This window comes from Myripristis murdjan, chromosome 16 (genome assembly GCF_902150065.1).
Source record: "Myripristis murdjan chromosome 16, fMyrMur1.1, whole genome shotgun sequence".
Lineage (NCBI taxonomy): Eukaryota > Metazoa > Chordata > Actinopteri > Holocentriformes > Holocentridae > Myripristis > Myripristis murdjan.
The window spans coordinates 8,180,421-8,198,153 of NC_043995.1; the positions used below are offsets into that span (position 1 = coordinate 8,180,421).

Consider the following 17,733-nt stretch of genomic DNA (forward strand, 5'->3'; position numbering starts at 1 on the left):
GGTAATTATAATCAAGATTATTTTTACAGTGTACTCTATATTTTTTTTCATTGAAAATGTATTCCTATATTAGCCACATAGATTTGGTCCCATTTGTCACTTTTTGTCCAAGATGAAAGAAATGCATTGCCCCTCTCTACTGTAGTGAAGTATTATCCCCTCCACAATCAGATAATATGCCGACAATTTTTATGTTCTGCCTCAAGTCTCTGCTCTTAGCAGAAGAAAAACTGACACCTTCTCTCCTCCCCCTTCTCGCCTGCATCCCCCTCACCCCCAAACCTCAAATATCCTCTGGCCTTTGTCAGTCTTAATTGAAGCCCCTGCTTGCTTTAATTGGCTTTTCAGTGATATCTGAATGGGAACTGGTGTTTGTGGGTTAAATGCATCTTAATCAGGGCTTTAATCCAGTCATTAACAGAGAAACACGAGGTGTTGAGAGCAGTGAAGAGAGCTTGATAATTGAGAGGGTGCCTCCTTGCTCCCTGTGCTGTGTGTATGTGTGTGTGTGTGTGTGCGTGCAGCTGGCATCGGAAAACAGGGAAGTCGGCAAAAAGTGTTTCAAAATCTGGTTGATGCAAATGAAACAGAAACATCTATAATTTTTTAAATATAATTTTACATTTTCAGCCTCATGATGAGCAATTCATTATTCCTCGCTGAGCAAAAATGCAAAAAAGATGTGAAGATGTCCTGCTTGCATACCCAAATCAAAATTTCCAGGGAAAACACATTCAAAATTTAAACAAAAAAAAATTCAAACCATGCATTTGTATTACAATGAAAATCTGTTACTACCAAATGTAAAAAGAGATTGGTATTGTCTAACACACAACTCTTCCAAACCAACCTCCTGCCTCTCTACTGCTCTGTCACATTCTCACTGACTTTTTCTCACTGTATATTTTAGCACCTATCCCCTGCGTTAGGTTTGTGTTCTTCCGTACCCCTACTCCACCACACACACACACACGCGCGCGCACACACACCCATATAGATGCACATAGCACTGAATCAACAAGAATATATTGAATAAACATGCTACTTTTAGATTGGATGCTTTTAAGTGCTATGCTCATTTGCATCATCCTTTCAAGGTGTGCTTTTCACCTTTTTAGTGTAATTCATTATAGACATACACACACCTACTGATCCTATAAAAGCACTGTCAATTGGTCACAAACCTTCAGAGCCGTTCACCTTTTCAGAGAGGATCTTTGGTAAATAAAACACTGAAAATAGCCCATTCATATTCTGCTTGTTCTATAGAAGCTGCGCAAATTAGACAGCTAGATTGAAAGGCAAATTTAATATGTGTGTGCATCCATGTATGTGTGTCTGTACGCTGAAGATTTAACATATTTGTGGCTTGCCCTGTGTGTGTCTCTGTAGATGCGTTTGAGTGCATTTGTGTATTAAAGTGAGGTGAGAAGGGCTTGATGACAAGAGAACACCACAGGCCAGGTATGACCCCTCCCAGAGCCTCACCGCTCACTACTCTCATCCTGTGAAAGTGTGAAAACATTTACCGAGTGATTTGCAGCACAAGACAACACATCCACCCAGGTCAGCAGGTCACACAGACCACTGTCAACCCAGTAGATGTGCAACACCTCTCTCTGATGCAGACAGGCGAAAGAAAAACAGTTCATCCGCATCTCTGCTGCTCAGATAATTAGATACACTGATGAGAAACACAACAGAGAGGTGAGAGGGGTGGGGTAACACACTGAGGGTGAAGTGCTCCATCCTGTGTCAATGCTGCCCGCCATTCAAGACACAGAGATTTCCAAATGTTTCCTCTTGTGGCTGCAGCAACAAGTAAGCAAGCATGCGAAATTTGGTCTAAATTTGAAGACAAGCTATGTCTGCGGCAGGACTGTACGACTAATGGTGCAGACGACAGACTGCGTACACTACATTTGTTCATACAGAAAGTCACAAATGTGAATTTGTTTGAACACGCGCACAAACAGGAGCGTGCACACACACACTGACGCACATACATCGTTACTTCTGAGAGGTTAGAAAAACTTCTCCTTTTATCCATTAAAAAACTATCGATCTTGTGCTTTGCCTTCTCTACTTGATGGGTTTTTTTCTGTCATAATGGAAAGTCTCTCTGGCCATTTCTCCAGCCTATTCTTCATTTGGAGTAATTATAGATGGAGAGAGGTAAAAAGATGTTTTTTTTTCTCTTTTCTTTTCTCCTCTCTACCTATCTTCCCCTCCCCTGTGAGCATTCAGAGGAGCTCTCACCACTGCATTCTTATTAGGGACGTCTCTGAAAGGCTCTCCGCAGCATGTGGTGTCCTCTGACCATCCACTATGGCTGCTCTTTGTTGGCATTAACAAGCCAAGCAGCCAAGGATAGCTTTTCAACAGGTACAAACTTTTCCTTTTAGATAATTAACTGCATTCAGACACTCGGTGCAGTGCAGGCAATGTAGGTGCAGAAGCCCGGAGAGGATCGTAGGCTAGAAAAAGGAGAAGGAGAGAGAAGGGGGAGAGAGATGGAGAGAAAAAAAACTTGATCAAAAGACAAGATGTTCTCTTTGGTGTTGTTTAGTGCTTGTAGATTCTATACCAAACTCCTATTCAAATGGTGTCGTCCTCATTTCTGTTATCTTCCTCTGCCTCTTCTTCATCTTTTTTTTTATATCATGATGGACCGTGTAATGAGGGAAAACTCCGGTCATTGTGGAATGGTCAAAGGTTCGCTGCTTTAATGAATGGAGGAAACACAGGAAGGGCTGAATGGTCTCCCTCGTTCCCGTTTGCTTCGCGCAAAAGCCCCAGGATGCCTCCTGAAGAAGGCCTCATCCTTCCTTTGCTGTCTCATCTCTTGTTAAAGGGGGCATAAAGCGAAGGCAGAGGGGAAAAGTAATTTTCTTTTCCTGTCTATCCATTCTTTTGGTGGGTTTCTTCCACTTTTTCCTGTGTACTTTCATAAAGCTCATAATTATCTTGGCGAGAGCCCCTCAAGTGAGAACGAATGGGGTCTTTGTATCCTTCTCTCTTCAACCCTCTCCTGTTTTCTGGAAGAGGAAAGTCATATTAACATTTGGTCTCCCCCTTTACCGATGCAAGGAGAAAGCCAGAGTTGTCTCCTCTCTCTCTTTCTCAAAAAAAAAAAAAAAAAAAGCCTTTCAACAACTTTATTTTTAAAAATGTATTTGCTACACCCTTGCCTGAGCATGACAGAACAGGACCGAAGGATGATACCATAATTGGAAGGAGCAGCCATTAATATCCGTGTCAAACAACCAATGCAATTTAGCCACCTGCATTTTTTTTTTTAAATCATTACATTTTTGAATGATTAAAGAGAGAGAGATAATTATTGCTGATAAAATTGTTACTTTTGCTGCTTTTACTACAATTTTGTAATGCATATTAGGGTAAGAGAGACCCAGGGTGCAGAGAGAGCCGCAAGCTGAGCAGGCAACAGATATTAATGTTTTATAGAATCAAAATCTGCCTTTATACCCCTTGCCCCTCTGTGCAAGCCCTTCCTCCCTTCACCCACCCCTCACTCCATCCCTCTGACCTCCATCCCCAACTCTTCCGGCTGATTACTCGTAATGTAATTTTAATTAAAAACGGTGGTGTCAAAGGGTTTAGCCTGCCTGAGAAGCGGGTGCAGATTGCGGCACAGTGGCAGACCCCTTCACTTGCTTGAGAGGAAATGCATCCTGACATTGCTCGGGTGGCGCCAGCAAGACCAGAGCCAAGATAAGCAAAAAAGGCTTTCCGGCCCATTTTAATATTACTGTATCTCTTTTCTTCTATGAGGGCTGATGATATGCAAAAATGTAATTTCTGTAGTTTTCTCTGGTTCTTAAATCAGATTTGTTTTTCTCCATAAACCGGATATGAAATGCTGCGGTTTGATACAGCACATACTAACATCATGCATGCTTCTGTCTGCATTCTGTTCTTCTGTTTCTTATGTCACAATCATATTATATTTGGATATCTCCTTGTGGCACTGACTAGTTGTAATTAAACAGTGAAGGTGAAGGGAAATATGTGGGCAGAGATCAATAATACAGTAAAATGTGTGGCAGTATGACCTAGGGTGGCAGACCCAGAGACAGGGGAGGATCATACTCACCTTTATTACACCGCAAATGAAATATTAAGTGATCATCAATTAAAAGTCTAGCAGACTGTGTCACTATCACAACTTCAGATGAAATATTATTATTTCCCCTTACAGCTACACAGGAATGAGCAGTGAAGCTACCAAACTGCAGCTAATTCTCATATCACAATACACATAGTTGACATTGACAGTAATTGCCGGTACCAAACTTCACAGGGGTGACCTGGGGAAGGCGCCCCACAGCAGGACTCAACAGCAGAGGTCTGCCGGTAGGTTTGTAATCCCCTCAACCAAGCCGTTGGATTATCTGCTCTCCATTGACCCTGAAGAGGCTCCCCGTGGCTCTGGCTTAAACACTCTCTAAAATCTCATCTCCACACCCCATCTGCCGGCCGAACGACGTCTTGGAAGACACAGGCACGGAGGAGTGGGGACCGAGGCGGTAAAGCTGACGAGGAAATCACAACAAACCTCCTGTCAGCATGCAGGCAGCTACAGAGGAAGAGAAAACGAGCCTCAGGGAAGATAAACAGTCAACCCTTTGCACCCTGTTTATTAAAGTTGTGGTTAACATCAGTTTCAGTTTAACTATTTGATGTATTTCTATGACATAAGATAAAGTCTCTCCCGTGTTTGTGGCAATTAAATACTTTTCCTTTGTTGTTGTGACCCATTTTCCTATCTTTGTCAGTGCTTACCTATGAATAGTGACACATACATAGATAGCATTCTAGTTTTATATATATATGTATATATATATATATATATATAGCATATCAATAATTGGTTTTCTGGATACAGAGAGGAGCAGGAGGTGTCAGTGTCAATGAGTCTTTAACATTCTCTGACAGGGGCCTTGTTATGTGCCCGTCAGTGGACAGTTGGAGTGGCTGGTGGTTGGCCCTGGGCACTGAGGCATGGTATAAGAGGGTTTAACTTTGCTAACCTGCCTTCTGCCAGGTTCACGGAGCCCTGCTGCTTGGGTAATATTGGATCAGTGCTGGGAGCCCATGCCCCTGCCATATCAGCCGGCATGCTAACCTGCTTTTGTGAGCATCCATAAGGGGGGGAGCGAGCAGTTTCCACTGTAAGGCCAGCTGGGGGTATCAAGGCTTACTTATTTTCTATGAAACTATTCGGGATTCTTTTTCCATAAGGCCAATAGGGAGAACTGACTTGCAAGCCTTTAGTTGTAAAGGCACACTAAGTAAGATTTTTACAGTCCCATAGCCCAGAAACATAGCTGCAGCGATTTGGCAAGGTTGTTGGTTAATACTAATAATTCCTGAGATTTTGAGGTTTCAAAAACGCACCTTATTTCTGATTTAGAAAACTTGGAGCAATATGCAATGCTGGGATGTCTTCAGTAATAGATTTTGACCAAGCAGAGAGATGAGTCAGAATTATTTAGAGAACAACAGTCAGAGGAGCACAGCGGTGAGAGGGAAAGTTTACTGTTTGAGCAACAAGTCACGTGATGTGAATCATCCCTGGGTTGACAACTCCAGCAGAGACGAGCATACGGAGTGGAGTCAGAGGGAGACAAATACTCAAGGAGAAAATGACATTGTTATGTGCTAACATTAAAAATAAATTTGGATCCCCTTGCATGGATTTAGTTGTGATGTTTTGGCTGTTTGAATTGATGCAGCTGCATTTTAGACATTAAGCCAGACTCAGTGATTCAAATTCATTACATATCCAGTTGCAATATATTTTGTTCACAAGCATATTTTGCATCATATGTTCTGCTGAATTTCTGCTCTAATTGATTAGATCAATAATTCAGTTATAAAAATCAACCCTTAATATAACTGTTAAGCACAGGCTATATAAATCATGCAGAGGCCTTTTGACCTCTGCAATTCCTTGCTCTCTGATAGAGACCGATAAAAGTCATAAATTCCTAATTGTCTCATTCAGTTAAACTTAAAATTTGGTGTGAATACACTGTCAAATCGTTGAACCGGTGGGGGAGGTGCTAATGTGTTCGTTTGCAAAACACCTGCAGTGTAAGACATATCAACATGTTAAGCAAAACTCACATTTAGTGCAGCATTCAGCATATAGTGAAGCATGGTTTTGCCTAAATCTATTTCAAAAGCTATGCATTTGTTTTTGTAACATGAGCTCCGTGCTCCATGCTCCGTGTTCCGTGCGTGTTTGCCTGTCTGTCTAAGTGTAAAAGAGTCAAGGATACAAAAAAAAAAAAAAAAAAAAATCACGAGCAGTGCCTGCAAGTGATAGACTGTGGTTTCTGTTTGTTTGTACGAGTCATTGGTTGCTGTCTTCCTGGCCTTTGTTTTAAGCAGAAAAGGATAAGCTGCATCTGAGAATGTGCTGCTCCACAGAGGAAACTGGCAGCTGTACCGTTTTTAAGATCAGAAAGCTGTGAGAACTGAAGGCAGACAGGCACTTGATTTACCCCATGGCCACTAGTGGCAGTGTGTGTGTGTATGTGTGTGCATGTGTGTGTGTATGTGTGTGTGTGTGTGTGTGTGTGGGTGGGTGGGTGAGAATGAACTGTGAGGGCACGCTGGATGTGGAGGTGGGTAGCTTACGCTTGCATATGTGTATGTGTGAATCTTTTTCTTTCTGCTGCAAAGTGGTGTGTGTGTGTACCTGTGACTGTGTATGAACAGGTGTGGCCTCGTTGCATGGGATCCAGACAGCCTGTCCCCGCACTGCTGACTGTGGTCAGCCACACTGTTCACCCCACATGCAGTCTGCTATACAGGTTCCCATACACTGCACTGATTGATGTTATTGTACATAAACAAATCTGATAATATCTTCACAGATGCCTTTTGTTGTTAGTGTGCTCTTTGGCTGAACCTATGACTTGCTTTTACTCATACCACTTTGGTTCAAATGGCTCTAAAATTGCAGTACACTTTGTAGTTTTAAAGAAAAGAAAAAAAAAGTCAAATCTGTATTTTCCCCCCCAAAAAGTATCCTTGAAATGCAGTATAATTAATAGACAAACAAACCAATTTGTCATCTTTTTTCAGTGCATCATGGTTGACGTTTCTTGCTGTTCGGAGTCTTGAATCAAATCTCACATGCTATTTTCCTAACATAAATTTCACGTATAACACAATTAATTGATTAAAATGTGATGTAAGAATGACTTTTCCCATCACAAATTGGTCCTATGTCACTGTGTTCACAAGAATGTCTCCGTACAGATAAACATAAAGTTGCCACCATGATGACATAATGTCCCACATACCCTCTGCTACAGCAGTCAGACATTATAATGTGGAAGGATATTAAGGGGCACATGTAATGGATAACCTTTTTCTTTTAGAACCAAGAAAAACATTTATGGAGCCAGGGTGGAAATATTCTAATTTTCCTGATCATTAGGGCAATACAGTGGGCTGATTTCAAGCATAAAGTCATTTAGAAATAATGTACATGTAGCCTGGGTGAAGTGGCGCAGGCCTGTACTGTAGGCAGCACTGACACTTTATTAGACAACTGACATTCACTTGCCTTAACACAGCCATCATGTCATGAGTGTGTAGCTCTCTTTTAATAAAACCTACATGGTTCACATGTCAGTGTTTTATTCTTCATCATCATGTGTTTCAGGTTGTGGCGTGAGAAGAGAAAAAATGTATTGGGTTATACCTAAAGCCGCCAAGTGTCATTTTTTTTTTTTTTTTTTTTTTTTTTACCTCCGCTGCATTCTACTGCAAAATACTACAATAATGCAGATTTTTGATACATTTGAATTCATTTGATGTCTCTCAACTTTATCCTATTATTCTAGTCTACTGCAAAAAGCTATGACAATGTAAGTTGTTGTTTGAAATCGTGTTGCCTCTCAGCGATTTGTTATTTTTGACCAGTAGCTTATTAATTGCTGCATTCATATTGTGTTTGTCATTTTTTATTCACATGTCAGGTGTGACATCACACTCTATAGCCTCTAGTTTTAGCTATTTTTGTTGCTTATTTATCTGTAAAAGAAATCCATTGCAGGACAAAGTAATAGAAAAAGGCAATGGAAGGAAGAAAAAGAAAAAATGACTGCAGCTTTAGTGATGCTTCAAAACATGAATGATGAAGAGTCAGAGGCAGGAGAGCTGTCAGGCCTTAGTAATGCACCCTGGTCTTGCAAGTTCATTCAAACAAATGAAACTAATATTTTAAACATTCTATGCTACTTTAAAAAGTTCATACTCATACTCAAATCATACTTTGTGGACAAGGATATTATTTTTATGCTATTCTTTATTTTTGCTTCTTGTTTATTAAGTATTATGTAAAATGTAGAAATCTATTTAACTAAATCTTACTGTATCCTACTGAATTTGTAAAAAAAAAAAAAAAAAAAAAAAATCCTCTGGAAAATGGCTTTTATTTATAATAAGGTGTTTAATAAATATTATGGGGTAAAAATTACCTTATGGTGGTTTTACAGGGTAATTAAAAGTCATCAAGCGTACTGTTAAAGAAAATATTTTGTTGCTAAAACTTATATGTTGTGATATAAATTAATAATTACTTTTACTTTTACTTCTTTTGCTTAACTACTGTGTTGTCAATCAAGCTCCCTTTTTAGCAGCTGGCTGACACAACAAAGATATGCCAGTGAAACACCTGCATTATGTTCTACAGTCGCTTTAAGTAAGCAGGTAACTATATGAGGCTTTTGCAGTACGTGAGAAACCTTCTCATTGGCCTCAGTGAACCCAAATTGCTGGGTGTACCACCTGACTGACAGATAAAAGATACTTACCCTGCGTTCCAAATCGCATACTTATACTTTTTACTTTTAGTATGTACTGCAGCTGCCCTTACAAAGTATGTAGTTTAGTATATATTGGGACATACTAATTATTTTTTTCCCTACTAAATAGTATGGTAGTATGGGTATTGGAACGCAGGGTTAATTATATACCCTTTCGCGTGCCGTCGCTTCCGTGTTGGGACGCTTTTCCGTATGGGAATTGTAGTTTTTTCACTATCCCAGTACGTCAGCGGAAGTGTTTTGAGTGTGCACTGGGAGGTCACATTGTTGCAGTTTTGTAATGTTTTGAGAGCGAGAAACAGCGCTATAATGGAAGCAGCTAAAGCAGGTAACGTGAATGTGTGCTGTAACAAACACTTATTTCTACACACTGGCTGCATGCACGGAGCCACGTGGCGCTCCGTTACTCACTGGATGCACGGGGAGGCTAAATGACATGACTAGTTTAGCTTGCTAACTAAATTAACGCTAGCTGAAGCTTAGCTAAAGACGCACTATTATTATGTCCAAATGCTTGGTATCTGCCATTACACCCCACTTCTCGTCATGGTTCACTGTAGTTACTGTGTGACCAGCGCGCATGGATATTATAATGATGACCGTGAGGGTTGTGACTGTGATGGTGGTGCTGTGACTCTTGTCTTGTTTCCACAGAGGAACCTCATCTCAGGCATGTGGAGACAGATGTCCTGATTCCCAAGATAATGAGGGAGAAAGCCAAGGAGCGATGTGCTGAGAAAGTTGAAGGTGTGTGTGTGTGTATGTGTTACACAAAGAGTGTGTGTGTGTGTGTGTGTGTGTGAGAGAGAGAGAGAGAGAGAGAGAGTGAGAGGGGGCGAGATAGCTCTTCCTTGCCTCCCTTGTGGCTGTGGTCAAGACTAAAGTGGCATTCAATAAAAGAAGCTCATAATAAAGTTCCCCTTCCTCCCCTGTGTCCAAACAGGGTTTAGTTGATAACATTACCCCTGGGATTAAACTGCAGCTCTGGTACACACATCCAAACCAGCATCACTCTCCCTTGCACGTTGAATGTGAATGCCATTCCGTCACATTTTAAAACTAATATTAAATGCCTCGACTTTTTTGTCATCCTTAAGTACATTGTGGCACGTATCATTACTACTGAGCAGTGTGCCCCTGTTGGATTTGCATGGTCTTCCTGATGGATCAGTGCACAGAAGTCAGTCTTAGTGATGTGCTACATATGACTTGGAGGCATCCTGGGTAGATTTATGTCTGCACTTTTAATTCCAAGTGTAAAGAGGCTTATAGTGTAGTTACAGTAATCTGCAAGAGTGCACTTGTTTCGGTTACCACAATTCACTCATTGGCTCACTATGACCGTAGAGGTGAAAATGGATATACCATACAGTCAGTGGATAGTGTATATAGAATACCTACAAAGGCAATAGAAATAATAATACATGCCATTTGTATTGTATAGTAAATAGTGTGAATAGTAAAATAACTGATGTAATCTAAATACCATAGAAAGAAACTGGACCTCATACAGCCTACACAAGTCAAGGTCACAACACCCACTGATCCCAGATTCATCACATGAAGACATACAAGACACTATGAATTTTGTCAGTGATGAGCAATCACATTCAGCAAACAGCTCATAAACTGTATAATACATCAGCTGCAGCGCTCAGTATCATGACAGGGTTTGCAAGGGAAAGGATTTTTCCACTTTCCCCAAATCAGATTTCTCAGTCTGGGGATTTGACCTGATAATCTTTGTATCTCTACTCACCTTTTCCACCTGCTTAGGCCACTGCCACACACCAGTTTGTGTTAGATTTATTTATTTTTAAGGACAGTGTGCATTCATGAAATATGAGATTCCTGTGGAACACATGGTTGGATGCATGACGGTCTTACTTGAGAGAATAAGTTTAATTTGATTGCTATTTTAACCATATGATAGATATGTGTCTAATTCTAGTTAATAGTCAAAATTGAAATGGTGTGCTTTGAAAACCCCTATGTCTAGGTTTATTTTTGATTTCCTAATTTCACCCTTTTAACTTCCCCTTAAAGCTGTGGTCCGCACTGTTTGACTCACAGTCTGTTTTAATAGGCTCCACCACACATCTTGTAGGATGAGTCTTTGACTCCATGCCTATCTTTACTACATAGGCAGCCCAAACAAAAACATCGGCCTTGTAGTGCGTTTGTGTTATTTTTAATCACAGCCCAAGTCAGCTTGTATTCTGCATTTAAATCTTGTTCTATGGAAATGCTATGAATATACAGATGGGTGATAGATGATAGGAAAAACCAACATGAAGTCTCTTAGTAAGGTGGTGGGACAGCATTCGCCTGCAGAACAGCTTCACTGTGTCTTTGCATAGGTACTTCAAGTCTGTGGATCTGTAATGGGGGGCCGGAGCACCATTCCTCCAAAAGATACTGTACATAGAGGGGGATATTATAGTAGGACTGCAGTCCATAAAGCCCTCAGTACAAGATGAACACATTTGAGAGTTCAATAGTGCCAAAACCACAAAGTTGTAAAATGACTCTTTCTTCACCATAAGTGGATGAGTGTCAGTGTGGCGTCCACCAAGAGGACAGTACAGGCCCGAGTGCTGGACCCCCACAGTGAGGGGTCCACTGGGTCTCCTATGCTGTGTGGGGCATTTTCCACTTGAAGGTTCACTGCAAATCAGTACATAGTTATTGTGACTGATCACCTTTATCCTGTGATGAAACATTTCAGTCCTGATGGGAGTGGTCTCCTCCAGGATGACAGCATCCCCCCATCCATGGGGCAGGAGGGTTCACTGAACGCTTCGATGAGATGATGTAAACCATTTGCTATGGCCTTTGCACTTACCACACGTGAGCCCAGCTGGTAGATTTTGGAGTGATGTGTTAGACAGTGCTCTCCACCACCATTATCAAAACACCAAATGAGGGCATATCTTTTGGAAGAAAGGAGCTCCACAGACTTGTACAATCTGTGTCAGGGTGTATTGAAGCTGTGCACATTACTAAAACACTTTCTGTTGTCTTCTCTGTCTGTACTTTGAACATTTATGCATTAGTCACACTTCATAATGTATTTTTTCAAAGTATTCTTCAGTTAATTCTGCCACATATTTCTAGTTTACCTTTGTATGATTTTAACTTCTGCAGATGGCAGTCTTTCAACTAGTAATATGTAGGCCTGCTGTGTCGGCATCTGCTAATTTTTGCATTTATATCTACGAAGGAGTTTTTCCTCATCTTCTAAGAAAGATCTTGCTCCCATGCTTCAGCTTTGTGTCTCTTGGTCTAATCTGTCTCCCCTCTGTGGTTTCACTGTGTCCACATTAAGCAATGCAAGCACCTGTTTGTTGTCCACTCACTTTCTGTGTACTGAGGAAGAAGCCAGTTGATGTAAGAGCAGTTGCCAGTTCATCAGCATGGACATGATACCTGCAGCTTTATTTGCATATGTCCTGTGTGCTGCAGCAACACGCCAGCCAGGTAGTGGCTTAGCTGTGTGGTTTCTACTAGCAATCTGAACACAGCCTGCATGTGAGCGTATGCGTATTGCTCACCGAGAGACCATGCACAGGCAGCCGGGGCTGATGGGACAGACACTGACAGTGCGGGTAGTGGAAACCCCCCTAACATTACAAGCTATCCTTCCCACTCATTTTCACACCTCCATCTTCCACCCTCTATCATCTATTCTGTATGTTTCTGGCTGCACTGCGTGTGCGTGTGTATGCGTGTGTGTGACAATCTCACTATGTCTTCCTGTTTTGTCTGTCTCTGACTGCATGCCTATAAGCATCTGAATAGCCCACATGGCTGTGCAGTGTAGGCTTACTTGCTTCTGAAAAAAGGCAGGTAATGTTGACCTGTACATAACACCTTTAGTTCAGCTGCATTTTTCCTGACACATTTTGCCCACTAGCTGTCAATGAGTCATGCTGATGTTCACACCTGGTCACATGTTTCAGAAAACCACTTGAGCAACGCACGTAGCTCGGTAGTTCTCACTTTCAGATAGGGTTGATGCCGCTTCTTTGCAGAGCTTTGATTTTTTTTTTTTTTTTTTTTTAAACAAACAAACTAAAAACAGGCAGTTCATTTGGATGTATGTAGGCTTATGTGGCTGTCTCAATCTCCAAATCATAATATTTAATATTGAAGGGTGATTTCAAGTTGAATTTGTCTTTCCCAGATTGCTGTGACAAGTTTTCAGAGAGCCAAATGTGAGGCTGCCTAAGCCTATTTTTTGCCTTCAAGTCTATACATTTCATGAAATTTTGCGGTAGCAAGAGACAAAAATCTGGTTTAAAATCTTGATATTGATATTGAATATGACAAAATTTTGTATTTGTGAAGAGGTTCACACCTTTCTGTCACTTCTTGAGGTTAAAATCTCCCTAAAAATCCAGCCTTTCCTGCTATCTACACTGCTGCTTTGAAAATGGCAGAAAAAGCCTAAATGGAAGGTGGTATCACACTTCTCCATGGAGGGGCTTCCATTGACTAAGCTGGGTCTGTAGATGTGCCGTTAGTGTAGCTGCTGATGTGCGACCGGAGAGGCAGCCCTATTAGTACCTCGGGACAGAGATGAGGCGTTTGTTGATTAGATTAGTCGCACTGCTCTGCCTCTCCAAATTGCTTTTGCTGTAGGTTTTTTTTTCCTGTAACATCTGCATCCTGATGAAAGTGTCTGTGTGATAGCCATACTGATGCAAATGATAAAGGTAATTATGATGTTTGTTGTTTTGTAGTGTTTTTTCTGAGGTTGGTGTGGGGGTGTGGGGTGTGGGGGTGGGAGGTGTGGGGGGGGTTGGAGGGCAAAGTGGTTAATTAAAGCTCTGAGAAGGAGCTCGCTAACAAGGTGAAGACTCAGAGCCTTCAGCACCTCGTTTACACTCAGGACCTTGCACCTTTAATCTCAAATGTACCACTAGACTGGGCAGATTGTTACAGATACATCCTTCTGGCCGAGCCGCTACTCTGGCCTTTTGTTGGTGTGTGTTCAATGAGAATTACCAGATGTAGCCCTCATCTTTTTTTTTTTTTTTAAGGTTCAAACAGCAGGCTGTGTAGGGGAGACAGACTGGAATGGGCAGGAGATTGACAAACAACAGTTGTTGAATATATATATATGAAAAAATATGAAAAGGTTTATAATTCCCAAATTTTCAAGTCAAGCAGGACAAAATCATCTCAGTCAGCTCTGAAGGCTATGTGCCAAAACATGTAAACGTTTCTCTATTATGAAGCGAGCCACATAAACAAGTGAAATGTGAGAATTCTGTCCTCATTGACTTGAAAATTTGGTATGTGCAACCTCTTCACATTTTTTTGAATATGCTCATTAGATTTTGGGTTTAGTACTCGACTGAGAATCCCATTGCTGAAGCGAAGTTGAATGTCAGTTGAACCTACAGCGTCTTAGGTTTGTTGTATATGTGTCACTTCACTAAAACCTCTGTTCAGAAATCCCACAACCGTCTGGGACTTGAGTTCAGTGTAGACGGGTTAACGGTCATTTTAGTTCCACGTTCTGAAATTGGTAACAGTCCAGGTGTGATAGTACAAGACATGCGCTACATTTTTGGTAGGCATTCCTAACGTCTGTGTAACTTTGAGCAATGAAATATGATAAATTACTATTAAATCACCGTCTTTGGGATTGGAGCCTGACTCATGTTCACCATGAGAGACTGGCAGGGTGGATCATTGGAGAAAGCATCAAACCTTCGGACCTGCATTTCAGTCAGGCTGAAAGATTGTGACATGAGATGACCCGGAGGCAAAACATGCCCACAAAGCTTCTCTAAATGTAAACGGTGTCTCCTGCTAGGTAGCTCCATTTATTAATTAAAAAAAAAACAATCTAAAACTTGCATGGTTGGTGTAAGTGCCACTTTGTGCCCCTGCTGAGACTGTCTATCAGCTTGAATTATTTTCCCATAACAGAAAGACTAACTACAAAAGGAACAACATGGCGCATCGATTTTGGCCTCGGCTTTGTCTTGTCCGTTACAGCCACTAATAGGCTAAACGTCACATATCTCACTCTCCTATAAATGGTAGGTCAGGAGCTCTCTGAATACACTCCCTGGGTTTAGGTTTCGTTATCTCAGTGTGTTAGTATTATTAACCCCGGCCAGCCTCAGGCCTCATTGGGCACTGTGATCAGTGAAGGATAACCTATATATAATGCTCGAGGGCATAGATATGTATACATCTGTGGGTGTTGTTAGGCTGACTGTTAACAGAGGGAATGTGGAAACAGGGCGACCACAGATAGAACCACTTTGCGGCCAGGACGGTTAATTTCACCCCCCGGGTGACCATGGAAACAAGGTTTAAATTTGATAAGAAGCCTGGCGTGGCAACGTGACCTTTGACTGGCCTCTTCCTCATGTGGCAGAATGCCAGGACGAGGCCTGCTGTGGTTTAGTTGTGGCTGCCTGTTTCCCTCTCAGGGCTTGTAGTGTACTCTCACTGCACATGTAGAGCGAAAGCTTAGGCTGTTGGTAGATATGAAGCAGAGGTTATTAATATATATATATATATATATACTTTATAATTGAGGTTATTGTATGTGTTGAGTCTGCTGATTTCTCTCTCTCTTTCTCTGCCTCATTTTTCCTCCCTTTCTCCAGCCTTCAACCACTGCTGTAAGGAATCTGGTGTCTTGATGGTGTTCAAGTGTCGCGAAGAGAACGCTGCACTGAAGGAATGTCTGACTGCGCAGTGAGTGTTTTGCAGTTTCACTCACACAGAAAGCTGCCTCACATATTACTGTGCCGTGTGTTATCCTGCCACCACCTTTTCCGTGAGGTTGTACAGTGGGATTGACTCACCCACCCATCGTAAAATATTCTAACCTCTAAATTATTATCAGCGTAGTGATTATAGAAAAAAGCTGTGGTTATGACTTGAAATGCAATATTTTGTCTCGTCCACCAGCTACCAAGACCCTGTCTTCTTTGAGGAGTGTAAGAAGGAGTACCTCCAAGAGAAGCTGGAGTATGAGAGGACGGGGATTCCGGCCAAGAACAGGAAACAGAAACTCCCAACCAGCATGTAAACAAACAAGATCGAACCCTAGACAAACAGAATCGCATTTTGAAGGGGGTGGAGCTGGAGGCTCAGGCCAGAACCAGCACCAGCACCTAGTCCTGTACGTAAAAGATATACGGTGATGATCCACCAAAGTCTGATACACAGAAAGCCACAGTGCCGACTGGCTTGGTTTAAAACCTTGGAATCAGTGACATTTTCTGTGCTTTGATGTGAACAAATGTGATACATGTTCAATTGTTTGAGTATGTATATGTAAAAGAATCTGTCAGAAGGCTCTTGCATTAAATTTGTCTTACCTTGGCCGGGTCAGTCAGTGTTTTTGTCAAGGATATGAGCAGGGATGTGCAGCACACTCACCTATCTTTGTGTCCTTTTATCCCCACCTGTCAGCTCAGTAACTTTTGGTTTGATAACAGTATACTCTGCCCCTCAGCAGCATATTCTCCTATCCAACTATGGCTCACATCAGGCCTGTAAGGAGAGGCAGCAGTTATAAGTTGAGGGGTTCCAGCTCTCCACTGGCCTCTTTTTTTTTTTTTTTTTTTTTTGGTGTGTTTGTGTTGTACTTCAGGTTTCCTCATTTTAATAAAGCGAGCATTTCAGTAGGGAAAATGATGAAGAGTGTTTTGTTGGCCCCATGACCTTGTCTGTTGAGGACAGTGTGTATTAATTGTCAAAACACCTTGTATGAAGACGTCTGATAACTAACCAAGCTCATGAGGCCAATATGTGATGGGGTGAAAATATCTGCAGTGAACTGCGAGTTCGTTGGAAAATGGGAGGACGACGGGATATGAAATGTTCATGCTTGCATTGTGTTCTGAATAAACAGAACTTTTCAGTGTGAACAATCTTCATTGCTGAGGGATTTGGGGGCACTGTATGCTGAAAATGTCAACAATAGCACTCGTGTAGCTGTCTTCACTCTCTGATACTTCAGCTGTGTCTGCCTGCAGTACAAGGGTGCATGTCAGTTCACTTTCACCTCGATGGTAAAGTAAATGTGACTGCACTTCATTTACTAATGGTGGTGTTCATGCTCAGTTGGTTTTGTGATTGGTTGGATATGGCAGCTTGCACATCCCAAAGGTTTTGAGTATCTAGAATTTTTAGTCCACTTCCTCCTGTTTTGAATTGATCGGGAGCTGAACTTGGCTTTGCTGCAGCAGCCATGTGAAACAGATGAGAGTTTTTCATTTCATTGTACAGGGTGTCCATAAAGTCTCTTTACAATTTAACAAATTTATTACAAAAGCAAATGAATAGATAAATCTGTGGAAATTATTACAAATTTTTTTTTTGCCTCATTTAACACACCTCTATATGGGTGCCATTAGTTGCACGAAGCACATCAAGACGGTACTCGATTTCTTGCCATGTTCGCTGTAGCAGAGCCTCATCAATGGTGGCAATGGCATCAGTGATCTTTTGCTTCAGGTCGTTGATGTCCGATGTGATTAAAAACTTTGATAACCACTGACTACACTGAACAAATCTGATTAACTTATGTCATCAATTGCTTTTGTAATAGATTTTTTTAAATTGTAAAGAGACTGTGGACACCCTGTATACTGATAGTGAACCAAATGTTCATCTGTAATGACTTTCTTTAAACTTTGTGCTTGCCAGTCTAAAGTTTGCAAATTCATACCACACTCAGATGGGAAAGGTTGAACTTACTTTAAGTGGATCTTAATTAAAAGAAATTTGAAGGGTCAGATCACTGTTAATAAGAAACATTAAATCATGTTCTTTTATTTAAATCAATAAAGCGTAACATATCAGTCTTGGTTTATTTTTTGTT

General features: G+C 41.3%; 1 protein-coding gene across 1 annotated transcript; it reads left to right on the forward strand.

The window, feature by feature from the left end:
* Window positions 1-9,043: 9,043 nt before the first annotated feature.
* Window positions 9,044-16,536, forward strand: cmc1 (C-x(9)-C motif containing 1). Its single transcript, XM_030072761.1, has 4 exons — window positions 9,044-9,198; window positions 9,525-9,617; window positions 15,506-15,596; window positions 15,813-16,536. Exons 1-4 carry the CDS (start codon window positions 9,063-9,065, stop codon window positions 15,931-15,933), a joined length of 441 nt encoding a protein of 146 aa, XP_029928621.1. The 5' UTR covers window positions 9,044-9,062; the 3' UTR covers window positions 15,934-16,536.
* Window positions 16,537-17,733: the final 1,197 nt, after the last annotated feature.